Source organism: Sebastes fasciatus, chromosome 20, assembly GCF_043250625.1.
Source record: "Sebastes fasciatus isolate fSebFas1 chromosome 20, fSebFas1.pri, whole genome shotgun sequence".
Classification (NCBI taxonomy): domain Eukaryota; kingdom Metazoa; phylum Chordata; class Actinopteri; order Perciformes; family Sebastidae; genus Sebastes; species Sebastes fasciatus.
In genome coordinates this window covers 8268703-8296218 of record NC_133814.1, presented here as the reverse complement: position 1 = coordinate 8296218, position 27516 = coordinate 8268703, and the positions used below count along the sequence as shown (strand labels likewise).

The following is a 27516-nucleotide window of genomic DNA, read 5'->3' as shown; positions in this document are numbered from 1 at the left end:
GCTACTAGCTCTCCCTGTCCAGGCCGGTCCTCACAGAACTGGCTACAGGAAGCCCTCGTAGACAGAGCATCCTCATCCCATCCCGGTGGGGTAGGTTTCATAGCCTGCGGGCTGTCATTCTGGGTTGCGTTCACCCTGCCTGGCTGAAGGTTAAGGAGCAGCGCTTTAATCTCAGCAAACTCTGATGTTAGCGTGTCGACCTTAGTTGCCAAACAGTCCACTTTCCTTGCCTTTTTTGTAGGTGGGGCCCCCTCAGGTGGGACGCGTCTCCGCCCACTCCGTGCATTTGAAGGTACACCCGATAGGGGCAACTGGCATTCAAGCTGCTCTTCTAGCTCAGCTAATCGAGCTATCTTCAGCTCCCGTGGCATAAAACTACAATTCATGCACTGACTGTCGGACAGCCCCTCCCTCAGGTGTACAACACCAAGGCATGTGGGGCATTCATCATGGCCATCAGTAGCTAGCAGTGGAGCCATGCAGGCACGGCAAACATGCTCTCCTAACATGGTGCTGCTGATATTTATAATAATTCTTAGTATTCATTTTATACTCTTATATTAAATTAATTAATTAATGTATTTATCTTACTTATATAATGTGTTTACTTAGTTATGCAAATCATTGGTTGCACTGGAGTGAAAGCACTCTAGTAACAGAGAGAAAAAAAACAAAACATCAATTTGCTTAACAGCAAACTGTCTCAGGAACTAGACACTAGCTTTGAACTAGGACTGTTATTATACAAAAGACAGGGAAGATAATAACTTCCCCTTTAACAGCAGCCACAAAATAAGTTAACCCACAAGCGAAATCACTTACTGGGGAGCGGTTGCTCTATCTATCAACAAAGGAGATGTCTGCTTTAACGAGCGAAATCACTCGCTGCTGAGCAATACACACTGTAAAAGGAAATTAATTAGCCGACAACAGCCCAACGGGGCTCGTTGTCCGACGGAGGCTCGCCGATACTGTAGCGCAAACACTTAGCTCAGCGGCAATAAACAATAAAGGAGACCGAAATCAGACTCCTATCAACAAACGTAACTTAAACTCTAACGACGGGAGGATATACTCACCTTGCTATCCTAGCTCACCTGTCGTTAGCCTCGCTGAATTTAACCGGCGAAAACACCGGTGTTACAGCGTCTAAAGTGTTAGAGTGTAGCCGTGATTAACTAATCGCAGCCCTTGGAGGACGAAACCGTAGCTCCAACCATGCGGTTGCAGGGCTTCCAGCGAAAAAAGTCAACGGCTTATCTTTTTAATCAACCTGCATTCGCGGATTACCTGCCACGAGAAGATTCAAGGGACATCTCTGATGATGACGTGGGCTTATATAAGCTACGTCATCCCAGGTCACATGTGACTTTGTTGATATTAAATACTCGGCCTGCGCGTGCACGAGATGGATAACATCCAGTGTTAAAAAAGCCTCTGGCAGTCAGGAAGAAGGAAATAGAACCAGTTCATCTAGTTTATATTAAACTCATAAAAACTGCACAGAGGACGTGTAATTTAAACAACCAGCTGGAGAAGTAAACTGACAGTCACTTTCATAGTTTTAGTCAACAATGGCTCTCCATATACCAGGTGTGATAATGATGGTAGCATTCTACTTGCTTGTGTTGGGAATCGGCATCTGGGCATCTGTAAAATCTAAGAAGATGGAGAAAAACACACAAGGTGGAAGGTTAGAGTTTTCTTTTCTGGCTAACCGAAGTGTCAGCTTGATAGTGGGAGTCTTCACAATGACGGGTGAGTTTTAGCTTGATTATTTCAAATAGACAATAAGTGTCCTCATTGAGTGTTTTTTATTCATTATTATTCTAATGTGCCTGTATAATCTCTAGTCTTTTCTATTGTCCTATGCCATAAGGTTGATGGAAACATTTGTGATATTATGGTAAAGACGTTAGAGTAAATAGGTCAGATGCCCTTTCAATAATTACAGTGCATTTTTTTTTCAGTGTTATGTGTGGGCCTTAATGTGCCACAGGGCACACTGTTGTGGGCGTGTTTTTGTTTAGCGCTCTCCTCTCCCTTCTGACGTAATTATTTTTCAGGAGGATCACCTGAGACGGTGCACTAATTAAGGGAGGGAAGAAAAAGGCGGAGGTACAGTGCGTAATGGCGCACACTCACTGGCACTCAGGCTACCAGCTGGCAGCACTGCTGGGGAGACTTCCGTCTCCATTGTTTCGTTGTTTTTGATCTCAGATGACTTTTTTTCCCAGCATTTAGTTTGTGACTTTGATTTTGGGCTGGAGATCCCTGGTAGTTAAGTTTTCATGATATAAGTTTAAGTTAGTCACTTTTTGAGTTTAGAGGGATAAGCTGGGTGCGACGGCTCACGGCGTGGCTGGCCAGGCGACTTCCCCTTCTTTTGTTCATTTAACCAGGATCTCCAACCCTTTGTTTGCTCATTTGCATTTTTGATAGTTATTTTTGTCCTGATTTAAAATAAATTGATGGTATTATTTTCACATAACTGTCTATTGGCGTCCTTTCATATGCTTCGGTCTCTCCAGAGACTCTCTTTTGTTTTTTTGAGAGGCCGTAACATTCACCACACCCCATATTAATGATACAACCCCAATTATGCATCTATGTGTATGTATTTTTCTACTGCAGCTACTTGGGTTGGAGGTGGCTTTATCCTTGGAACTGCAGAGTCGGTTTATGATCCCACCAGGGGTCTAATCTGGGCTCTTACGCCTCTGCAATCGTCAATTTCCTTTATCATCGGTAAGTCTCTCTTCAATATAAAACTATTTAAGATATAGTGGATTAATGTCTACCTGAACAGAGAATGAAGTCTCTCTACCTCTGTGTGTGTTGTAATCTGAGCTTCTCTGTGCTTTGTTGACATAGCTGGGCCAGCAGAGAGTGTTTTTAGTGCATGTTTGTGCATTTGAGCGTGCCCGACTGGCTATCTCACAGCGGCCGCTCTGCATTGCTCTCATAGCAGAGGTTAATGCTGTCACGGAAGCGTAGCGCCCACCCTTAGGTTAACATTGTTAGCTCTGTCAGCACTTTTACCATTGTTTACACTATTAGCTCGCTGTTGCCATATTGAGAGCCATGCAGAGGCAATAGAAATGCTCCCAATCTTGCATTTAGCACCTTTAAGTAAATAAAATAAAGAAAGAAATAGCACTTTGAGGAACTCCTGAACCCGACCAACACGTCCTCTGTAGAGGAGGCAGAGTTTGAAGACTTGGGGGAAGGCTTGTCCATATCCTTGGCAGAGGTCGCTGAGGTAGTCAAAAAGCACCTCAGCAGCAAGGCGCTGAGAGTAGATGAGATTCGCCCTGAGATGCTGAAGGCTCTGGACATTGTTGGACTGTCTTGGCTGACAAGTCTCTTCAGTGTCGCATGGAGCTCGGGGACAGTGCCTGTGGAATGGCAGACCAGGGTGGTGGCTCCCATTTTTATAAAGGGGGACCGGAGGGTGTGCTTATTACCGGAGGGTGTGTGGAAAGTTTATTCTAGGGTGCTGGAAAGGAGGCTCCAACCGATTGTCGAACATGAGTAACAACTCCAGGAGTAACAATGCAGATTTTGTCCTGGCCGTGCAACAGTGGACCAGCTCTTTACCCTTGCAGAGCTGTTGGTGGGTCATGGGAGTTTGCCCATCCAGTCTACATGTGTTTTGTGGACTTGGAAAAAGCTTACGACCGTGTCCCCAGGGGAGTTTTGTGGGGGGTACTGCGGGAATACAGGTTACCAGGGTTGTTATTATGAACCATTCGGTCCTTATATAACTAAAGTGAGAGCTGCATCTGTATACTCGGCACAAAGTCAAACACGTTTCCTGTGGGTGTTGGCCTCCGCCAGGGTTGTCCCTTGTCACCAATCCTGTTTGTGATTTTCAAAGACAGGATCTCAAGGCGCAACCGGGGGTAGGAGAGTGTCCAGTTTGTGAACTCAGAATTGCATCTCTGCTCTTTGCAGATATTGTGGTTCTGTTGGCTTCATCAGACCATGACCTTCACCACGCACTGGGGTGGTTTGCAGATGAGTGTGAAGCGGTCGAAATGAGAGTCAGTACCTCCAAGTCTGAGGCCATGGTTCTCTGCCGGAAAATGGTGGATTGCTCCCTCTGGGTTGGGAGTGAGTCACTGCCCCAAGCGAGGGAGTTTAAGTACATCAGGGTCTTTTTCACGAGTGAGGGTAAAATGGAGCGGGAGATGGACAGGCGGTTCGGCGTATGCAGTTATGCGGGTGCTGTACCGTACCATTGTGGTGAAGAGGGAGCTGAGCTGGAAGCCCTGATTCTACGTTCCAACCCTCACCTATGGTCATGAGCTTTGGGTAGTGACCAAAATAATGAGATAACGGATACAAGCGGCGAAATGAGTTTCCTTCGTAGGGTGGCTGGACTCAGCATCATTGGCTTCACTTTTCAGAACTGCCACCTGTGTAAAACTAACAACGTATTGTTTTCTTTGTGTTCACATGTTGTTGTCTTTTTGTTCACAACATTAAGTTTCACTTTCACTTTAGAAACATAGTTATTTTAAGCCAAAACACAACCTTTTCCCTAAACTTAACTAATAAGTTGTGTTGCTCAAGCCCTTGCTCAAGCATAGAGAAGCTGTTTTGTTTGTGTTCAAAACGCAACGTTTCATTCAGTTTTCACAACGTGTTGTTTTAAGTTTTGCTTTCACTTTTACAACGTAGCAGGTGTAGTTTGTACGGTGGCTGAGAAGGGTAGAATGAATGCATGTTTCACAATTTGTGTTGTGGCTTTTGCATTCGTTTGACCGTTCTCAGCTACCGTACCTTTCTTACATTTTCATCCGTTTAAAAGGTGGACTGTTCTTTGCGAAGCCAATGAGGGAGAACAATTACGTCAGTATGATGGATCCATTTCAGAGGAAGTATGGAAAAGCACTGACTGCGTTTCTTGCCATTGTTCCAGTCGTAACTGAACTTGTCTGGATTCCTACATCGCTGACTTCCTTGGGTACATACGTACAAGTACACTCATATTAACACATTCCCTTTCTGACTCCCTCATCCATTTTCTCATTCATACTTTTTCTATATTCTTTGTACCTGTATACTACATGTATGCTACAGGAGCAACCATGAGTGTGGTTTTGGATCTGCCCTTTAGTGTTTGTGTCTGGATCTCTGCTGTGGTGGCAATCATCTACACTGTTCTTGGAGGTCTCTATTCAGTTGCTTACACTGATGTCATCCAGATTTCACTGGTGTTTCTTGGCTTGGTGAGTTTTACACAATGAAACTTAAAGATGATGTGTTTCAGAAGTATTCTTCTATATTTAGATTTTCCTGATTGATTTGCTCTTTTCACAGTGGCTGTGTGTCCCTTTTGTTCTGACAAGTGACGTTGATACTGACATCACTAAAACAGCATTTAACCACACCTATCAGGCCTCCTGGCTTGGCCAGCTTGAGTCTGATAAAGTCGGGAGATGGATTGATACTTTTCTAGTGATGGTAAGATGAATACAATTACAGTATATCTGTGTAAAATGTCCCTTTTTGACCACATTGTTTTTTCATAAAGCCATTTTAGATTCAAATTGCTCAAACTGGTGGAAAACAGTAAAAGCTACAATTTTGAAGCCAGGGCTCAAGATTGAACGATCTGATATAAAAGAATGCATGATTTTATGGTGTAATGGCCGTGGGATCAAAAATTGTAGTTTTAATGAGTTTCCGTGGGGACATTTTTGTCCTTAACTGTCTGAGTGTCTGTATTTTGGCTACACTGTTTATACTAGATTTATTATAGGAGCCGAGGTTGAACTTCCAAAATAAAAAAACTCCCAGCCAAAATGTATGTCACATGCATTAACACAGCCAAAATTGTTGAAAAATTTTAAATGAAAAAGCTATAAATGTCCCTAGTGATGCTCAAGTTTTAAACAAATCTCAAAGACACTTACATGGAGCTAAACATGATGATGAACATAGCTATTTACCATAGTCAAGTGCATATTGTAATTTTGCAATGCATTGATTTTTTTTATCTTCATTTGTCTCACAATTTTTCATTTTCTAGACTTTGGGCAGTATGGCCATTCAGGATTTCCATCAAAGGACACTCTCCTCCAGCTCCACGTCCACAGCCAGAATCATGTGTTTTATAGCAGCAGGAGCCGTCATCATTGTTGGAATCCCATCTACACTGATTGGAGCTGTTGCATCATCAACAGGTAATCTTGACAGTTTACTTGTTGGGAATCTATCATGTCAGGGTAATCGTAGTGGCCATATTGTTCGGTGTTAAAAGATATTGTTAGGGGGCCTCTCTCCAACATTATTAGTAAATCAGCATTTATTGTTATCTATATTTCAGACTGGAACTCCACCTCATATGGTTCTCCTTCTCCATATGAGCGCGGGGAGGTGGCCATGGTGTTGCCCATCACCCTTCAGAATTTAACCCCAACCTACATTTCTGCTTTTGGCATCGGAGCTCTTGCTGCTGCAGTGATGTCATCTGCTGACTCTGTCCTTTTGTCTGTAACCACCATCTTCACCACCAATATCTACCAGACCCTCAGGAGTCAGGTGAAGTACAATGAACAGGAGTGTTGATGTGTTTTACTATTTTTGCTAACTCTTCTCTCATCACCTTTTCACTGGGTCTCACTTTGCTGTTACCAATCCCCCTCCGTTTTGTAAAGTAAGCATGTATTGACTGCTCCTCGAGTATTTCATAAGATGAACACATCAGCTACTTTGCATTTTCTTCTGTATATATCATCCACAGATATTTCATTGATGATGAAATACTCAAGTTTTATGTTCTCTGCTTTCTAGGCATCAGATAGAGAACTGCAGTGGGTGATTCGTCTCTCCATAGTGGTTGCAGGACTTGTGGGAATATCCCTCACCTACCTGGACAGCGGCATTATGGTGTTTTATATCCTGGGCTCAGACCTGGCTTACACCATTTTATTCCCCCAACTGATCTGCGTCCTCTTCATTGAGGTTTCCAACGGTTACGGGGCGATCACAGGCTACCTTGTTGCAGTGGTGATGAGACTGTTGTGTGGGGAGCCGTTGTTTGGCCTCCCTGGGATCCTGCAATTCCCAGGTTGCATTTTAGAGGATGGTGTTTATATTCAGCGCTGGCCTTTCAAGACCATTTGCATGCTGTCTGCTCTGGCCTCCATTCTGATGTTTTCATATGTTGCCTCACTCCTGTTTAACAAGGGGATCCTTCCTGAGAGGTTGGATGTGTTCAAGGTGAAATCACAGGGAGCACCAACACCAGCAGATGGTGCCAGACAGGGTGATAGTAATGAAACTGATGAAAATGATAAATATGCCTCTGAACCAATGCTGGATACAAAATGCTAAGTATTTTTTTCATATTCATATTCATTGATATAATTGTAGGGTTACAGTGACAAGCTTGTCGTAATTGGTTATTGCTCATTATTATTAGAGAAGCAAATGATTTGCATAAAATACTTATTAAACATTACAGTATTTTGGGTATGCAAATGATAATTGGTGTTATGTATCTGAAGTTAGTGTCTTTAATGGAATTTCCTTAACTTTTTTCAACTCCACCCCTCTTTTTCATAGACCCATTTTTTTCTTTTCTAGGAGGGTGCAGGGGGTCTATCTGTAGCAACTCATAACATAATAACTTAAATGTAATAAAAGCTCATAATGTAATAATCAGCACATAATGTAATAAAACCTTGAGCGCATAACGAAATAACAGCTTTGTTCATAATGTAATAACTTATTACATTGTGAGAACATTATCACATTATAAACTTGGCAAAATAATAAGTTGAATATGTAATAAATTCAGCACATAATGTAATAATTTTAAAAAGGAGTACTCTACTTATCTCTTACAGCACAGGAGCCCTCTAGTTTTACATGACACAAGTGACTCTCATCCCGACCGCTTCACACTCGGCTGCAAACCGCCACAGTGTGTGCTGAAACCAACAGAACCACATCATCTGCAAAAAGCAGAGATGCAATACTGAGGTCCCCAAACCGGACACTCTCCTCCTTCCGGTTGCATCTTGAGATCTTGTCCATGAAAATCACAAACAGGATCGGTGACAAGGGACAACCCATGCGGAGGCCAACACCAACCGGAAAGGTGTTTGACTTTGTACTGAGTATACGAACACAGCTCTCACTTTAGTTATATAGTATAGTCTGTATAGTATGCCATGAAAGTCATAGTATAGTATGCTGTGAAAAGTCACATTATAGTATGTCATAAAAAAGTCAGTATAGTATACCATAAAAAGCAATAGTACAGTAAGTCATAAAAAGTCATAATATTGTATGTCATATAAAGTCATAGTATAGCAAGTCATAAAGTCCCAGTACAGTAGGTCATAAAAAAGTCATACTATAACATGCCATAAAAGTCACAGTATTGCAAGTCACAAAGTCAAAGTATAGTATACCATAATAAGTCACAGTATAGTATGTCATAAAAAAGTCATAGTATAGTATGTCATAAAAATGAATAACACAATATGTCATAAAGTCATAGTATAATATACCGTTAAGTCATAGTATAGTAATTCAAAGTCACAGTATAGTATTTCACAAAAAAGTCATACTATAATATGACATAAAAAGTCATAGTATTGTATGTCACAAAAATTTATATTATAGTATGTCTATCAATTTCGGCAAACGCAGGCCAGGTTTTACTGCGCATGTGTTATACCCCTAAGGACATGACGCGTGCAGGACCCAGCCTCCCTTCCATAGGCCTTGACTGCGCTAATTCTTGTGTCATTTGTGGGCTATTCAGCAACGCCTGTTGTTTAAGGCGGCTATGACTGCCGGTGTCAAGCTTTTCCCAAAGCGAGCCCTATCGCACCTCAGTGTTCTGTACCAATGCCAGGAGCGGGGCATTATGGTATGATAGGTATTGAGATTGCAATGAGTACAATGGCTTTGTTGTTTAGTTCTGTGAGGTTGGGTGTGGGGAGACCAATTATCCTGGCAGCAGTGTTGGTTATGCGTGTGAGTTTTGCCCGGTTAGTGACGGATAACATGTTAAAAAAGCCGGTGGAACAGTACAGTAGAATTACATACAGAATATAACATTATGCGCTGAATTTATTAAATTAATCATCTTTTTATTTTGCTAAGTTTATAATGTAATAATTGTTTTGCTTAATGCTTAATTTCAGTGTCTTTGACTCATTGATTTACACATTTATTCTCCTATTGATTAGGTTTTAGCTTTGTATGTCTTGTTAACCATATATGGTTACGGCATCTCATCATTACTGATCAGTCCAACCTAGAAGTCTCATCACTAATCAAATTATACATAAAACAATGCAGCATAGTTGGCTTACAGAAATCAAATATGATGTACAGTGCCTCTGTGACCGTCCCTCTCAGTGCCGCCCCCTGCTTAGTGGCTAAACATATGAAACGAGAGTTACGTATGTAACTACGGTTCTATGAGTTCTGGATGACCGCCAGAGGCAGTGTTTAACACTGCATGTTATCCATCTCGCGCACGCGCAGGTCGAGTATTTAATATCAACAAAGTCACATGTGACCTGGGATGACGTAGCTTATATAAACCCACGTCATCATCAGAGATGTCCCTCCAGAATCTTCTCGCCAAGATTCCGAGTGACAGCCAACTCTGGCGGTCATCCAGAGCTCATAGAACCGTAGTTACATACGTAACTCTCGTTCTATTTCGTTCTTCCTGACCGCCAGAGGCAGTGTTTAACACTGGATAACGACTACCAACGTAGTCACGAGGAAAACCCACCTCACCGGGAACGGCCTGTGGATTCCTGAAAGGCCACCGATGCTACTGCATGGGGAGCAGCAACATTGACCCTGTAAAAACGGGCAAAGGTGCATGGAGTAGCCCAGCTGGCCGCAGCGCAGATCTCACTTAGAGGGATCCCCCGTAGCGCTGCCCAGGAAGTGGAGACACTCCTGGTGGAGTGGCCTCTGATATTAAGAGGTAAAGGCAGTCCTTTTGACCTGTATGCTTCCTCAATGGCCTGAACAATCCACCTGGAAAGCCTCTGCTTGGACAGGGTGTGCCCTTTCCTATGGCCCCCATAGCAGACAAACAGACTATCAGAGCGGCGAAAGCTCGCAGTCACCTGTATATAATGCCTTAAGGCCCTCACTGGGCAGAGCAGTTCTGCTGACTTAGCATCTTCACCCTGTAGGCATGAAGGGTCATAAGCTGCTAGCTCAATGACCTGATTAGAGTGGGCCGGAGCCAACCTCTTCGGGAAAAATGATGGGTTAGGCCAAAGTGCTACCCCTGTGCCATCCGAGTTCCAGCGAATACACGTTTCACTCACTGACAAGGCGTGAAGTTCACTCACACGTTTTGCTGATGCCATCGCCAAAAGGAAAGCAACCTTTACTGAAGACCACTCCAGCCCCGACTGCTCCAGAGGCTCGAAGGGGGGGAGACAAAGAGCTTCTAGCACCAGAGGCAGTTCCCACGAGGGAACCTTGACAGCCTGCGGGGGGTTCCGCCGCTGGGCTCCTTTAAGAAATCGGGTCACCAGAGTGTGAGACCCCACGGTCTGGTTATCCACTCTGACATGCCCGGCTGAAATAGTAGCTACATAGACCTTCAAGGTAGAAGGAGATAGTTTCTTCTACAGCAAAGACTGCAAAAATCTCAGTATTATTGGCACAGAGGCACTCTGAGGTACCTCCTCATGAACTTTACACCACTCTGAGAATATTTTCCACCTGTTGGCATACAGTGCCCTGGTGGAGGGTGCTCTTGAGTCAGAAATGGTTTGAATTACCGCCTGGTCACATACCCTTAGGAGTGGGTCCGGCTCCTCAGGGGCCATACCCAAAGCTGTAGGCGATCCGGGTTCGGATGCGGCCCCCCAGCTGTGAGAGCAAGTCTTGCCTCTTGGGCAGGCACCATGGAACTCCGTCCAGAAGCCTGTGCATCCCCGGAAACCAGGGTCTCCCCGGCCAGTTTGGGGCGACCAACAGGAGTCTGTGTTTGCCGTGCTGCATTCTGTGTAGCGTTACTGCTATCAGTGGGAATGGTGGGAAGGCATAGAGGAGGCAATCTGGCCATGGGTGCGCCAGGGCATCCTGTCCCAACGGGCTTGCTGTCTCCGTCAGGGAGAACCAAAGAGGGCAGTGCGTTGAGGCTTCTGAGGCAAACAGGTCCACCTCTGCTGCGCCATATTTGCGCCATATCTCCTCTACCACCTCTGGGTGGAGCCTCCACTCGCCCGCGGGGGGTTTCTGGCGGGAGAGAAAGTCTGCCACCACGTTCTGTGGTCCTGGCAGATACATGGCCCTGAGGCTTGAAAAACAATGGAAAGCCCATACCAGAAGTCTCCGTGCCACCTGTAGCAACCGGGTTGATCTGGTGCCCCCTTGCCGGTTTACATGGTAGACAGCTGACTTGTTGTCGGACCGTACAACAACATGCCTGCCTCTCAAATGTGGTAGGAATTTGCGAAGTGCCAAATATATAGCACGGAGCTCGAGCACATTTATGTGCTCCGCCGCTTCCTGTGCTGTCCAGAGCCCCCTTATCGCTCTGTGCTGCCATACTGCCCCCCAGCCGGAGGGCGAAGCATCGGTCACCACCACCTCGCGACGTGAGGGAATCGAACCCAATGAGATGCCCCTGGCCAGATATGCCCCGTCTCTCCATGGAGCAATGCAAGGAGGCATCGGCTGGACACCCTGACTCTCTTGGATCTGTGGGACTTTGGATCTAATTGGAGACCATTGATCCAAATTTGGAATGGCCGTAAGTACAGGAGGCCCAGTGGCACTACTGATGTTACTGACGTCAACATATTAACAGCCTGAGAAAGAGGCTGTACCTCAACCTCCTGTTCTTCCGGAACCGGAGGAGGAGCTGGAGTATGGCGTTTACTCGTCTTGGTGTTGGGAAGGCCAGCATATGGCGGGAGTCCAGAGTTAAACCAATGAACACTACCCTTTGGCTGGGTATGAGACAACTCTTGGCATGGTTGACGGTAAGGCCCAACCTCGTCACATGATGCAGAAGGGACGCAGTGTCCCGCTCTGCCTGTTCCCTGGTCAGAGCACAAATTAGCCAATCGTCCAGGTATGGGAGGATAAGCATACCCCTGGCTTGCATCGGGGCGAGTGCCGCCCTCATGCACCTTGTGAAGACCCGTGGGGCAAGGGAAAGACCAAATGGGAGCACCTTGAATTGGAAGGCCTTGCCTTCAAATGCGAAGCGCAGGTACTGTCTGTGAGGTAGTGCTATTGGGACGTGAAAGTATGCGTCCTTCAAATCGATGGATGTGAACCAACTGTGCCGTGTCACGTTTTGGAGCACATCTGCTGTACTCAGCATGTGGAAGGGCAACACCTTCAGAAATGTGTTCAGCCCTCGTAAGTCCAGTATAGGGCAAAACCCACCCTCTCTCTTTGGAATCAGAAAATAAACTGAGTAAAACCCACCTTGCTGTGTCTGCAGCCCCAGCTCTTCGATGGCACCCTTCCCCAGGAGGGTGGATATTTCTTGTCCGAGTGCCTGAGACTTTGTGGGATCGCTGACCGTGGTCAGTCTGATCCCACTGAAAACTGGGGGCCGGCGTCGGAATTGGAGATTGTACCCTTGGGAAAGCGTAGCAACAGTGCTGCTTTCCCAGCAGCTCAGTTGCTGCTGGGAGAAGCGTCCGACTGCCGGCCCCGGGGCATCAGGATCTTCCCCTCTGGCCCTTTGGGTACCTGGGGGGGCGATACCCTGACCCCCGACCCCTTCTCGCTTGAGGCACCGGCCGTGCTGGAGCCTGCGGGGTCCTCGGGTACGTATCAGGACGAGCTGGAAGCCGAGGGAGACTGGTACCACCAGCCTGTGGGGGCCGCTGTCGCCATAAAGGCGTAGGTTCCCGGAAGCTAGCAAACTGCTGCCGAGTCTGGTTCACCTGGATTCCCCGCTCCAAGGCCTGCTGTGCTGCTGGGCCAAACAGCTCCCCCGGAACCACGGGGAGAGTGCGGAGGGCTCTCCGGCACGGCTCAGAAAGCGGAGATTGGGCCAGCCATACCTGCCGGCGAGTCAGCGTAAGGGTCGACATTAGTCTGCCAAGCTCCCTTGTGATAAGAACGAACGCCTGCAGGGATGCATCACTGAGGCTCTGGACGGAAGCATCCACGCCAGCAGCTTGCAGGGACTGGGACAAGGATAGTATCAGGTGGGAAAGAGAGTTTCCAAGATAAGCCTTGACTAGAAAGTCGTCTGTGATGCGACACTGGGGCCTGGGACAGCGAGCATCAGGCCTCAAGACCTCATTGGGAAACACAATAAGGGCGGCAATAGATGGCTCCACTGCTGGCATCTTACCCAGTCCGTAAGTGTCAGCATTCTGCATGGAAGCTAAGGCCCTGCCGTCAGTGGTGTGGTGGGAAAGCGATTTCGGGTCTGGCCAGCATTTGTGGAGCTCCTCAATGTATGGCTGGGAGGGCGGAATAGAGAAACCCGCCAGGGGCGAGGCCCACCTAAAAAATGCACTGGATGAGGTGCCCGCAGTTGGGGCCTCATCCAAGCCTAAGCGTGCCAGAGCCATACGGACCACTGGCTTAACTGTCGCTGGAGCAGACTCTGAGCCTGCCCTGGACCCACTTCCTGACTGCTGGGAACAGGTGTCAGAAGCGTGGGAGGAGGCTACTAGCTCTCCCTGTCCAGGCCGGTCCTCACAGAACTGGCTACAGGAAGCCCTCGTAGACAGAGCATCCTCATCCCATCCCGGTGGGGTAGGTTTCATAGCCTGCGGGCTGTCATTCTGGGTTGCGTTCACCCTGCCTGGCTGAAGGTTAAGGAGCAGCGCTTTAATCTCAGCAAACTCTGATGTTAGCGTGTCGACCTTAGTTGCCAAACAGTCCACTTTCCTTGCCTTTTTTGTAGGTGGGGCCCCCTCAGGTGGGACGCGTCTCCGCCCACTCCGTGCATTTGAAGGTACACCCGATAGGGGCAACTGGCATTCAAGCTGCTCTTCTAGCTCAGCTAATCGAGCTATCTTCAGCTCCCGTGGCATAAAACTACAATTCATGCACTGACTGTCGGACAGCCCCTCCCTCAGGTGTACAACACCAAGGCATGTGGGGCATTCATCATGGCCATCAGTAGCTAGCAGTGGAGCCATGCAGGCACGGCAAACATGCTCTCCTAACATGGTGCTGCTGATATTTATAATAATTCTTAGTATTCATTTTATACTCTTATATTAAATTAATTAATTAATGTATTTATCTTACTTATATAATGTGTTTACTTAGTTATGCAAATCATTGGTTGCACTGGAGTGAAAGCACTCTAGTAACAGAGAGAAAAAAAACAAAACATCAATTTGCTTAACAGCAAACTGTCTCAGGAACTAGACACTAGCTTTGAACTAGGACTGTTATTATACAAAAGACAGGGAAGATAATAACTTCCCCTTTAACAGCAGCCACAAAATAAGTTAACCCACAAGCGAAATCACTTACTGGGGAGCGGTTGCTCTATCTATCAACAAAGGAGATGTCTGCTTTAACGAGCGAAATCACTCGCTGCTGAGCAATACACACTGTAAAAGGAAATTAATTAGCCGACAACAGCCCAACGGGGCTCGTTGTCCGACGGAGGCTCGCCGATACTGTAGCGCAAACACTTAGCTCAGCGGCAATAAACAATAAAGGAGACCGAAATCAGACTCCTATCAACAAACGTAACTTAAACTCTAACGACGGGAGGATATACTCACCTTGCTATCCTAGCTCACCTGTCGTTAGCCTCGCTGAATTTAACCGGCGAAAACACCGGTGTTACAGCGTCTAAAGTGTTAGAGTGTAGCCGTGATTAACTAATCGCAGCCCTTGGAGGACGAAACCGTAGCTCCAACCATGCGGTTGCAGGGCTTCCAGCGAAAAAAGTCAACGGCTTATCTTTTTAATCAACCTGCATTCGCGGATTACCTGCCACGAGAAGATTCAAGGGACATCTCTGATGATGACGTGGGCTTATATAAGCTACGTCATCCCAGGTCACATGTGACTTTGTTGATATTAAATACTCGGCCTGCGCGTGCACGAGATGGATAACATCCAGTGTTAAAAAAGCCTCTGGCAGTCAGGAAGAAGGAAATAGAACCAGTTCATCTAGTTTATATTAAACTCATAAAAACTGCACAGAGGACGTGTAATTTAAACAACCAGCTGGAGAAGTAAACTGACAGTCACTTTCATAGTTTTAGTCAACAATGGCTCTCCATATACCAGGTGTGATAATGATGGTAGCATTCTACTTGCTTGTGTTGGGAATCGGCATCTGGGCATCTGTAAAATCTAAGAAGATGGAGAAAAACACACAAGGTGGAAGGTTAGAGTTTTCTTTTCTGGCTAACCGAAGTGTCAGCTTGATAGTGGGAGTCTTCACAATGACGGGTGAGTTTTAGCTTGATTATTTCAAATAGACAATAAGTGTCCTCATTGAGTGTTTTTTATTCATTATTATTCTAATGTGCCTGTATAATCTCTAGTCTTTTCTATTGTCCTATGCCATAAGGTTGATGGAAACATTTGTGATATTATGGTAAAGACGTTAGAGTAAATAGGTCAGATGCCCTTTCAATAATTACAGTGCATTTTTTTTTCAGTGTTATGTGTGGGCCTTAATGTGCCACAGGGCACACTGTTGTGGGCGTGTTTTTGTTTAGCGCTCTCCTCTCCCTTCTGACGTAATTATTTTTCAGGAGGATCACCTGAGACGGTGCACTAATTAAGGGAGGGAAGAAAAAGGCGGAGGTACAGTGCGTAATGGCGCACACTCACTGGCACTCAGGCTACCAGCTGGCAGCACTGCTGGGGAGACTTCCGTCTCCATTGTTTCGTTGTTTTTGATCTCAGATGACTTTTTTTCCCAGCATTTAGTTTGTGACTTTGATTTTGGGCTGGAGATCCCTGGTAGTTAAGTTTTCATGATATAAGTTTAAGTTAGTCACTTTTTGAGTTTAGAGGGATAAGCTGGGTGCGACGGCTCACGGCGTGGCTGGCCAGGCGACTTCCCCTTCTTTTGTTCATTTAACCAGGATCTCCAACCCTTTGTTTGCTCATTTGCATTTTTGATAGTTATTTTTGTCCTGATTTAAAATAAATTGATGGTATTATTTTCACATAACTGTCTATTGGCGTCCTTTCATATGCTTCGGTCTCTCCAGAGACTCTCTTTTGTTTTTTTGAGAGGCCGTAACATTCACCACACCCCATATTAATGATACAACCCCAATTATGCATCTATGTGTATGTATTTTTCTACTGCAGCTACTTGGGTTGGAGGTGGCTTTATCCTTGGAACTGCAGAGTCGGTTTATGATCCCACCAGGGGTCTAATCTGGGCTCTTACGCCTCTGCAATCGTCAATTTCCTTTATCATCGGTAAGTCTCTCTTCAATATAAAACTATTTAAGATATAGTGGATTAATGTCTACCTGAACAGAGAATGAAGTCTCTCTACCTCTGTGTGTGTTGTAATCTGAGCTTCTCTGTGCTTTGTTGACATAGCTGGGCCAGCAGAGAGTGTTTTTAGTGCATGTTTGTGCATTTGAGCGTGCCCGACTGGCTATCTCACAGCGGCCGCTCTGCATTGCTCTCATAGCAGAGGTTAATGCTGTCACGGAAGCGTAGCGCCCACCCTTAGGTTAACATTGTTAGCTCTGTCAGCACTTTTACCATTGTTTACACTATTAGCTCGCTGTTGCCATATTGAGAGCCATGCAGAGGCAATAGAAATGCTCCCAATCTTGCATTTAGCACCTTTAAGTAAATAAAATAAAGAAAGAAATAGCACTTTGAGGAACTCCTGAACCCGACCAACACGTCCTCTGTAGAGGAGGCAGAGTTTGAAGACTTGGGGGAAGGCTTGTCCATATCCTTGGCAGAGGTCGCTGAGGTAGTCAAAAAGCACCTCAGCAGCAAGGCGCTGAGAGTAGATGAGATTCGCCCTGAGATGCTGAAGGCTCTGGACATTGTTGGACTGTCTTGGCTGACAAGTCTCTTCAGTGTCGCATGGAGCTCGGGGACAGTGCCTGTGGAATGGCAGACCAGGGTGGTGGCTCCCATTTTTATAAAGGGGGACCGGAGGGTGTGCTTATTACCGGAGGGTGTGTGGAAAGTTTATTCTAGGGTGCTGGAAAGGAGGCTCCAACCGATTGTCGAACATGAGTAACAACTCCAGGAGTAACAATGCAGATTTTGTCCTGGCCGTGCAACAGTGGACCAGCTCTTTACCCTTGCAGAGCTGTTGGTGGGTCATGGGAGTTTGCCCATCCAGTCTACATGTGTTTTGTGGACTTGGAAAAAGCTTACGACCGTGTCCCCAGGGGAGTTTTGTGGGGGGTACTGCGGGAATACAGGTTACCAGGGTTGTTATTATGAACCATTCGGTCCTTATATAACTAAAGTGAGAGCTGCATCTGTATACTCGGCACAAAGTCAAACACGTTTCCTGTGGGTGTTGGCCTCCGCCAGGGTTGTCCCTTGTCACCAATCCTGTTTGTGATTTTCAAAGACAGGATCTCAAGGCGCAACCGGGGGTAGGAGAGTGTCCAGTTTGTGAACTCAGAATTGCATCTCTGCTCTTTGCAGATATTGTGGTTCTGTTGGCTTCATCAGACCATGACCTTCACCACGCACTGGGGTGGTTTGCAGATGAGTGTGAAGCGGTCGAAATGAGAGTCAGTACCTCCAAGTCTGAGGCCATGGTTCTCTGCCGGAAAATGGTGGATTGCTCCCTCTGGGTTGGGAGTGAGTCACTGCCCCAAGCGAGGGAGTTTAAGTACATCAGGGTCTTTTTCACGAGTGAGGGTAAAATGGAGCGGGAGATGGACAGGCGGTTCGGCGTATGCAGTTATGCGGGTGCTGTACCGTACCATTGTGGTGAAGAGGGAGCTGAGCTGGAAGCCCTGATTCTACGTTCCAACCCTCACCTATGGTCATGAGCTTTGGGTAGTGACCAAAATAATGAGATAACGGATACATGCGACGAAATGAGTTTCCTTCGTAGGGTGGCTGGACTAAGCAACATTGGCTTCCTTTTCAGAACTGCCACCTGTGTAAAACTAACAACGTATTGTTTTCTTTGTGTTCACATGTTGTTGTCTTTTTGTTCACAACATTAAGTTTCACTTTCACTTTAGAAACATAGTTATTTTAAGCCAAAACACAACCTTTTCCCTAAACTTAACTAATAAGTTGTGTTGCTCAAGCCCTTGCTCAAGCCTAGGGAAGCTGTTTTGTTTGTGTTCAAAACGCAACGTTTCATTCAGTTTTCACAACGTGTTGTTTTAAGTTTTGCTTTCACTTTTACAACGTAGCAGGTGTAGTTTGTACGGTGGCTGAGAAGGGTAGAATGAATGCATGTTTCACAATTTGTGTTGTGGCTTTTGCATTCGTTTGACCGTTCTCAGCTACCGTACCTTTCTTACATTTTCATCCGTTTAAAAGGTGGACTGTTCTTTGCGAAGCCAATGAGGGAGAACAATTACGTCAGTATGATGGATCCATTTCAGAGGAAGTATGGAAAAGCACTGACTGCGTTTCTTGCCATTGTTCCAGTCGTAACTGAACTTGTCTGGATTCCTACATCGCTGACTTCCTTGGGTACATACGTACAAGTACACTCATATTAACACATTCCCTTTCTGACTCCCTCATCCATTTTCTCATTCATACTTTTTCTATATTCTTTGTACCTGTATACTACATGTATGCTACAGGAGCAACCATGAGTGTGGTTTTGGATCTGCCCTTTAGTGTTTGTGTCTGGATCTCTGCTGTGGTGGCAATCATCTACACTGTTCTTGGAGGTCTCTATTCAGTTGCTTACACTGATGTCATCCAGATTTCACTGGTGTTTCTTGGCTTGGTGAGTTTTACACAATGAAACTTAAAGATGATGTGTTTCAGAAGTATTCTTCTATATTTAGATTTTCCTGATTGATTTGCTCTTTTCACAGTGGCTGTGTGTCCCTTTTGTTCTGACAAGTGACGTTGATACTGACATCACTAAAACAGCATTTAACCACACCTATCAGGCCTCCTGGCTTGGCCAGCTTGAGTCTGATAAAGTCGGGAGATGGATTGATACTTTTCTAGTGATGGTAAGATGAATACAATTACAGTATATCTGTGTAAAATGTCCCTTTTTGACCACATTGTTTTTTCATAAAGCCATTTTAGATTCAAATTGCTCAAACTGGTGGAAAACAGTAAAAGCTACAATTTTGAAGCCAGGGCTCAAGATTGAACGATCTGATATAAAAGAATGCATGATTTTATGGTGTAATGGCCGTGGGATCAAAAATTGTAGTTTTAATGAGTTTCCGTGGGGACATTTTTGTCCTTAACTGTCTGAGTGTCTGTATTTTGGCTACACTGTTTATACTAGATTTATTATAGGAGCCGAGGTTGAACTTCCAAAATAAAAAAACTCCCAGCCAAAATGTATGTCACATGCATTAACACAGCCAAAATTGTTGAAAAATTTTAAATGAAAAAGCTATAAATGTCCCTAGTGATGCTCAAGTTTTAAACAAATCTCAAAGACACTTACATGGAGCTAAACATGATGATGAACATAGCTATTTACCATAGTCAAGTGCATATTGTAATTTTGCAATGCATTGATTTTTTTTATCTTCATTTGTCTCACAATTTTTCATTTTCTAGACTTTGGGCAGTATGGCCATTCAGGATTTCCATCAAAGGACACTCTCCTCCAGCTCCACGTCCACAGCCAGAATCATGTGTTTTATAGCAGCAGGAGCCGTCATCATTGTTGGAATCCCATCTACACTGATTGGAGCTGTTGCATCATCAACAGGTAATCTTGACAGTTTACTTGTTGGGAATCTATCATGTCAGGGTAATCGTAGTGGCCATATTGTTCGGTGTTAAAAGATATTGTTAGGGGGCCTCTCTCCAACATTATTAGTAAATCAGCATTTATTGTTATCTATATTTCAGACTGGAACTCCACCTCATATGGTTCTCCTTCTCCATATGAGCGCGGGGAGGTGGCCATGGTGTTGCCCATCACCCTTCAGAATTTAACCCCAACCTACATTTCTGCTTTTGGCATCGGAGCTCTTGCTGCTGCAGTGATGTCATCTGCTGACTCTGTCCTTTTGTCTGTAACCACCATCTTCACCACCAATATCTACCAGACCCTCAGGAGTCAGGTGAAGTACAATGAACAGGAGTGTTGATGTGTTTTACTATTTTTGCTAACTCTTCTCTCATCACCTTTTCACTGGGTCTCACTTTGCTGTTACCAATCCCCCTCCGTTTTGTAAAGTAAGCATGTATTGACTGCTCCTCGAGTATTTCATAAGATGAACACATCAGCTACTTTGCATTTTCTTCTGTATATATCATCCACAGATATTTCATTGATGATGAAATACTCAAGTTTTATGTTCTCTGCTTTCTAGGCATCAGATAGAGAACTGCAGTGGGTGATTCGTCTCTCCATAGTGGTTGCAGGACTTGTGGGAATATCCCTCACCTACCTGGACAGCGGCATTATGGTGTTTTATATCCTGGGCTCAGACCTGGCTTACACCATTTTATTCCCCCAACTGATCTGCGTCCTCTTCATTGAGGTTTCCAACGGTTACGGGGCGATCACAGGCTACCTTGTTGCAGTGGTGATGAGACTGTTGTGTGGGGAGCCGTTGTTTGGCCTCCCTGTGATCCTGCAATTCCCAGGTTGCATTTTAGAGGATGGTGTTTATATTCAGCGCTGGCCTTTCAAGACCTTTTGCATGCTGTCTGCTCTGGCCTCCATTCTGATGTTTTCATATGTTGCCTCACTCCTGTTTAACAAGGGGATCCTTCCTGAGAGGTTGGATGTGTTCAAGGTGAAATCACAGGGAGCACCAACACCAGCAGATGGTGCCAGACAGGGTGATAGTAATGAAACTGATGAAAATGATAAATATGCCTCTGAACCAATGCTGGATACAAAATGCTAAGTATCTTTTTCATATTCATATTCATTGATATAATTGTAGGGTTACAGTGACAAGCTTGTCGTAATTGGTTGTTGCTCATTATTATTAGAGAAGCAAATGATTTGCATAAAATACTTATTAAACATTACAGTATTTTGGGTATGCAAATGATAATTGGTGTTATGTATCTGAAGTTAGTGTCTTTAATGGGATTTCCTTAACTTTTTTCAACTCCACCCCTCTTTTTCATAGACCCATTTTTGTCTTTTCTAGGGGGGTACAGGGGGTCTATCTGTAGCAACTCATAACGTAATAACTTAAATGTAATAAAAGCTCATAATGTAATAATCAGCACATAATGTAATAAAACCTTGAGCGCATAACGAAATAACAGCTTTGTTCATAATGTAATAACTTATTACATTGTGAGAACATTATCACATTATAAACTTGGCAAAATAATAAGTTGAATATGTAATAAATTCAGCGCATAATGTAATAATTTTAAAAAGGAGTACTCTACTTATCTCTTACAGCACAGGAGCCCTCTAGTTTTACATGACACAAGTGACTCTCATCCCGACCGCTTCACACTCGGCTGCAAACCGCCACAGTGTGTGCTGAAACCAACAGAACCACATCATCTGCAAAAAGCAGAGATGCAATACTGAGGTCCCCAAACCGGATACTCTCCTCCTTCCGGTTGCATCTTGAGATCTTGTCCATGAAAATCACAAACAGGATCGGTGACAAGGGACAACCCATGCGGAGGCCAACACCAACCGGAAATGTGTTTGACTTTGTACCGAGTATACGAACACAGCTCTCACTTTAGTTATATAGTATAGTCTGTATAGTATGCCATGAAAGTCATAGTATAGTATGCTGTGAAAAGTCACATTATAGTATGTCATAAAAAAGTCAGTATAGTATACCATAAAAAGCAATAGTACAGTAAGTCATAAAAAGTCATAGTATTGTATGTCATATAAAGTCATAGTATAGCAAGTCATAAAGTCCCAGTACAGTAGGTCATAAAAAAGTCATACTATAACATGCCATAAAAGTCACAGTATTGTAAGTCACAAAGTCAAAGTATAGTATACCATAATAAGTCACAGTATAGTATGTCATAAAAAAGTCATAGTATAGTATGTCATAAAAATGAATAACACAATATGTCATAAAGTCATAGTATAATATACCGTTAAGTCATAGTATAGTAATTCAAAGTCACAGTATAGTATTTCACAAAAAAGTCATACTATAATATGACATAAAAAGTCATAGTATTGTATGTCACAAAAATGTATATTATAGTATGTCCTAAAAAGTCATTGTACAGTATGTCATAAAAGAGTCATAGTACATTATGTCATAAAAAGTCATAACATAATGTCATAAAATGCATAGTACAGTATGCCATAAAGTCATAGTATAGTAATTCAAAGTTACAGTATAGTATTTCACAAAAAGTCATACTATAATATGTCATAAAAAGTCATAGTGTTGTATATCATAAAAAGTCTGAGTATGTCATAAATGTCATAGTATAGTTTGCAATAAAAAAAGCCATAGTATATATAGAAGTCATACAATTCATAGCATGGTATGTCATAAAAGTCATAGTATAGTATGCCATAAAGTCACAGTATAGTAAGTCAAAGTCACTGTATACTGTAGTATTTCATAAAAAAGTCATACAATAATACAATATAAAAAGCCATAGTATGTCATAAAAACGTCAGAGTATGGAATAAAAAAAAGTCATAGTATAGCATGTCATAAAAAGTCATATAAAGTCATATTAGAGTAGGTTATAAAAAGTCATAAAACATCATAGTATAGTGTGTCATAAAAAGTCATATAAAGTCATATTGGAGTAGGTCATAAAAAGTCATAAAACGTCATAGTATAGTGTGTAATGAAAAAGTCATAGTATCGTATGCCATAAAAAGTCATAGTATAGCATGTCATAAAAAGTCATAAAGTCATGATATAGTATGTCATAAAAAGTCATAAAAACGTCATAATATAGTACGTAATAAAAAACTTACTATAGTATGTCAAAAACTAGAATCCCGCCTTGCGTTGTATGCCTACACCTAGCAATTTACATCCATGTCAGTCTAAAGTTTCATCACTTCATTATTTGACCCTGTTAGACATTTGCATTAAATTGTCATAATTAACATATGAATTTGGGTTATGCCAAAAACGTGTTTTGTGGGGTCACAGTGACCTTGACCTTTGACCACCAAAATCAGTTCAGTCTAGTTCACCCTTGTGTCCCAATGGACATTTGTGGCAAACTTGATGAAATTCCCTCAAGGCATTACTGATGTATCATGTTCACTAGAATCGGACGGACATGAGGTCACAGTGACCTTGACAATTGATCAGTGACCACCAAAATCTAATAAGTTCATCTTTGAGTCTTGCCAAATTTGAATAAGTTTCTTTTTGTACAGATGGTCGGACAACCTGAAAACATAATCCCTCGAGCCAGTACTTAAGACCTACCCCTACTCTGCATCTGATTGCCTGCTGGCTTTTAAACGCTAAGTAGCCTAGCTATGATTCTAACTGAAGCTCCGAAGTTTGAAGTTATGCTACTCGGTCCGAACACCGGTATGTATTTTTAAAAACTTTTTTTTTTTTTACAAATTTCGTTTGCGACAGACGTCTATAATTCTTTAATTCTTTTTAATTCTTTAATTTCTTTCGCACGAAACTCTTGCTCAGCAGAGATGGGAAGTACTATCAAATCGATTATTTAGATATTTATATTATTTGAATGAAATGTGTAGCCTCCTGTCTCTTGAGACAGCGGGTTATATGAGTGTGTGTACGAGTGTATTTACGAGACCGGTATTGTTCTCACAGCTCAGACTTGTTAAAATACTTTGTTAATGGTATTAATTATTACCATACCTCTATCAGATATACAGTAGCTACTTAATAAAAAAAATAATTGAAGCACAACATCAAAGAACAACAGAGAACCAAATTATTAAATATTGTAACTTGTATATTATAAATAATAATATGCGCATATAAGAAAAGATAACAAATAGTCAATATGATTAAGTTAAATATGTAAGTAATGAATTGGTATTTTGATTAAGTTATATTATAAGTAATGAATTGGTATTCTGGATTGATAACAAATTATATTTTGATAAGGATAATTATATCAGTAATTAGTTTATATTTCTGTATGACACATATTAAAGGTAATAATTATAGTTTGAATAATTATAAATAATAATAATTTTAGTTAGACAAATTTAGGAAAATTTAATTAGAGTATATGTATGGCTCAATAAGGAAGCTGGTTAATAATTAATAATTGACTTAGGGAGAAGATGTGGGATTAAATAAGTTTATACTTCTTCTCATTCCTTTTCGAATATGTAAATCAAGGCATCAAGTGTTTGACAATTTATTTTTTTATGCTTTTCATTGTATGTAAATACTACTTGTTTCTGACTGTCCACTTGTTGGTATGATCATTCTCTTTATTTTTTCTTTAATTTTTTTTTGTATTCTACATGTTCGAAATAAATTTTGAAATGAAAATGAAATGAATAAATCGCCTTACCTTTATCTGCTTGCTGATAGTGAGAGCACTTACCTGCTCCCGGCTCTCTTCGCTGCTCTTATTTGTGGAGGAGCTGCAGCCAGCAGTTGAGGGGAGGATGGAGGTGGACCAGCGGGAACAGGAGGAAACACTCGTCGCCTGGCCAGCCAAAAGTGCTGCTTTGGGGACCGCTGGATGACAGGAGAGCCAAGTCCGACATTGCCGTCATCAGCATCCTTGTCGCCCATGGTGTCGTAACCGGAGACGTCCAGGGTCTCTTTGTCCTCGTCCTCTTCATCACAGGAGAGTGGCTAGACCTCACCATCTTCAAACTGAAAAACACTCCCATCCTAATCATCAGAATCTTCAACCTCATCATCATCAGAGGACATGTAGAGAGGGAGGTCGATGCCGCTGATCAGCCGTGGAGCACCTCAGCACGTTCAGCGACGCCGTCCAAATCCTGAGAGGAGCCACCTGAGGGGAAAAGTACATACATGCATATTAATATTGTTTGTTGTATAAATACACATACGCATGAACAATGCTTTGCGATTGCTCAATGTGATGATAAGCTTTCTACCAGAGGTGTACTTTTATGCACAGATTTTCTTTTATTTGACATTATTCAGATTATTGCACTAAAATACAACCATGGGGAAGAAGATTATTGCAAGGCAATTGATCTTTTATGAGGGGATCGTCTTCACACTATCCTTTGAAACAGGTTAGAAGGGTTTTCATCTCTGGAAGTGACTCCCCAAAACAAAACTCAAATCACATTGGCTGCATTGCATAAAAGAGGACATCCAAAGGACTATTTATGCACAGCATTGAAAAGGCTATAGCTCATTGCAGCAGTGTGTAAAAACACAGGCTTGCACAGTGCCGTCACTTTCCACTGAAATGTAGTACAAAATTATATATTTCACAAGCATTAGGACACCAAAGGAAGTAAGTAGGTGGTAAGAAGTGGTTGTATTCAGTTAGATTTAGTTACATTTACGGTCAACAGTAATGTCTATCACCATAAGTGAGTGAAGAATTTCCTTTATTCCTTTATCCATATTTGCATAACATAGTTCCACATAATAATCTTTTTCTTTTTCTAAAAAATCTATCATTTGGTTGACACAGGTCAATCACATTCAGCCAAAACAATAACTCACAACTCTGCTGTATCTAATCATATTGCGATCGTGTAGTGTTTCCAAAAAGATTGGAAAGGAGAGGGCGTTGGTTCCTAGAAGATGCTTTGCTTTTAAACAACGCAAACTCAGTTCTGGAAGCAGCCTGGTTTGTTTATAGAGTTATAACGTCATGCGCTTCGATGCGACCTGCGTGACGTCAGCTTATAATTCCACTGTCTCCATGGTGCTCAAGAAAATTAAAAAAATGTTTGCATTTTTTTAAAATTAGCCCAGTCGCTATTTTGTTTGACTAAAGTTTGACGCCAAATTTGCAAAAATGGAAACCCTCAAACAAAAATAGAGTTTTCAAATCACTACATGACTGTTAAAGGTCCCATATCATGCTCATTTTCAGCTTCACACTTGTATTTTGTGTTTCTACTAGAACATGTTTACATGCTGTAATGTTAAAAAAAAACTTAATTTTCCTCATACTGTCGGCCTGAATATGCCTGTATTTACCCTCTGTCTGAAACGCTCCGTTTTAGCGCATTTTGACGGAATTGCAACAGAATTGCGTTGCTAGGCAACAGCTTGGGTCCATGTGTACTTCCTGTCAGCTGATGACATTCACATTACACTGCAACCAGGAATAAACTGGGACACATTTAGAATGTTTACATTTAAAACTGCGTAAAGGGTCTAAATATTGTGTATTTTTGACATCACAAATGGATAGAAATCCTGACGGCTTGTTTCAAATGCAGAGTTTCTGAATACGGGCTGTGTATTTCCCTATGGATTGAGTGTTTCGATACTTTCACAGTATTTATATAGGACTGTTTTATAATAAAAAAAAATTAAAATCTCACTTTTTTATAATATGGGACCTTTAAGACATTTTTTTCACCTGTCCCGGGAAATTCAAAAGATTCCAAACATGAAATACTGATTTAACCAGGACAAAACGTCGTGTAGGTGGCTATTCTCACCAAATGTGGGTTTTTTTTTTTCCACTAAGGCCCACTTAATTCTTTACCTTTAAACTCAAAATATATTCCTTTTGTACTGAAAACACCTTTAAGGGGTTTTTAGAGAGCTTAAATAATGACATAAATTAAATTTTCTTACCTCTGTTGTCGTTGTCTGACACACCTGCAGCGGCTCCAATCAGCAGCAGGTGTTCTGGCCTCGGGCGGCTAACAGCCATCTTCCCAGTTGTCCTCTTCTCCAGTAACTTAATGGTAATTATCCACTGGTCCACAGTAAGTCAAAAAGGTTAGTTTTCCAACAGGTGTTTTTCGTTTTTCCTTTCAGCTTTTCCAGCGTTCAAAGTTTTGCAATGGCTGTGTCAACAACACGTGTCAAACTCAGATGCAAAATGAGAAGTTTGGAATGATTGGCAGTTCCTCCGTCTGACGTCATCACGTTGCCATCACTTTTACCGACACGTACAAGCGTGTGCGTGAGTCATTTCATAAACTGTAGGGGCTTCTTCCCAAATCGCATACTATGCACTACAATATGTGTGCTATCGTTCAACATACCTTTTGTGTGAATAAACAGTAATATCGTGTATCTTTTCGGACGCACTGAACTATAATTTACGTCGTCACGTCCTGAGGGTCTCCTTGCCGTTTGGAGATGTGTAACCATGGTAACCCCGTCGTGTGACCGAAAACGACGGTTTGTGAGAATCAAATTATGAATGAATTAAACATTTATACTCACAATTTAATGACAGTTCAACTCTGTGTCTCAGTGGCGGCTGGTGACTCCAAAAATTGGGGAAGACAGGAGGAAAAACCAACCCATAGTGTCA

At 42.9% G+C, this 27516-nt stretch overlaps 2 protein-coding genes and 1 long non-coding RNA gene across 4 annotated transcripts; 2 read left to right on the top strand and 1 right to left on the bottom strand.

Annotated features, from left to right (window-relative positions):
• The first annotated feature begins 1543 nt into the window (after positions 1-1543).
• LOC141758317 (high-affinity choline transporter 1-like) lies at positions 1544-7576 on the top strand. The gene is made up of 8 exons (XM_074619570.1): positions 1544-1758; positions 2635-2748; positions 4817-4972; positions 5089-5237; positions 5329-5472; positions 6041-6194; positions 6338-6552; positions 6805-7576. Exons 1-8 carry the CDS (start codon positions 1575-1577, stop codon positions 7345-7347), a joined length of 1659 nt encoding a protein of 552 aa, XP_074475671.1. The 5' UTR covers positions 1544-1574; the 3' UTR covers positions 7348-7576.
• A 7599-nt stretch (positions 7577-15175) lies between these two features.
• On the bottom strand, positions 15176-27479 carry LOC141758768 (uncharacterized). Its single transcript, XR_012591938.1, has 3 exons — positions 26826-27479; positions 24619-25041; positions 15176-15315 (listed from the first exon to the last, which is right to left on the bottom strand). It is a non-coding gene; the product is annotated as an uncharacterized LOC141758768 (long non-coding RNA).
• Positions 15229-21374, top strand: LOC141758767 (high-affinity choline transporter 1-like). 2 transcript variants are annotated; one of them, XM_074620421.1, is made up of 8 exons: positions 15231-15414; positions 16291-16404; positions 18472-18627; positions 18744-18892; positions 18984-19127; positions 19696-19849; positions 19993-20207; positions 20460-21374. In XM_074620421.1, exons 1-8 carry the CDS (start codon positions 15231-15233, stop codon positions 21000-21002), a joined length of 1659 nt encoding a protein of 552 aa, XP_074476522.1. In that variant the 3' UTR covers positions 21003-21374. The 2 variants fall into 2 exon arrangements, with proteins under 2 accessions (XP_074476523.1, XP_074476522.1); XM_074620422.1 differs by lacking the exon at positions 16291-16404 and having other exon boundaries at positions 15229-15414.
• Positions 27480-27516: the final 37 nt, after the last annotated feature.

Excerpts from the sequence above, each read along its gene's own strand:
- LOC141758767 (XM_074620421.1), top strand. The coding sequence starts at position 15,231 with ATGGCTCTCCATATACCAGGTGTGATAATGATGGTAGCATTCTACTTG. Across the intron at positions 16,405-18,471 it reads GTCAATTTCCTTTATCATCG|GTGGACTGTTCTTTGCGAAG; the intron begins GTAAGTCTCTCT and ends TCCGTTTAAAAG. Across the intron at positions 20,208-20,459 it reads ACCAGACCCTCAGGAGTCAG|GCATCAGATAGAGAACTGCA; the intron begins GTGAAGTACAAT and ends TCTGCTTTCTAG.
- LOC141758317 (XM_074619570.1), top strand. The coding sequence starts at position 1,575 with ATGGCTCTCCATATACCAGGTGTGATAATGATGGTAGCATTCTACTTG. Across the intron at positions 4,973-5,088 it reads TACATCGCTGACTTCCTTGG|GAGCAACCATGAGTGTGGTT; the intron begins GTACATACGTAC and ends TGTATGCTACAG. Across the intron at positions 5,238-5,328 it reads CACTGGTGTTTCTTGGCTTG|TGGCTGTGTGTCCCTTTTGT; the intron begins GTGAGTTTTACA and ends CTCTTTTCACAG.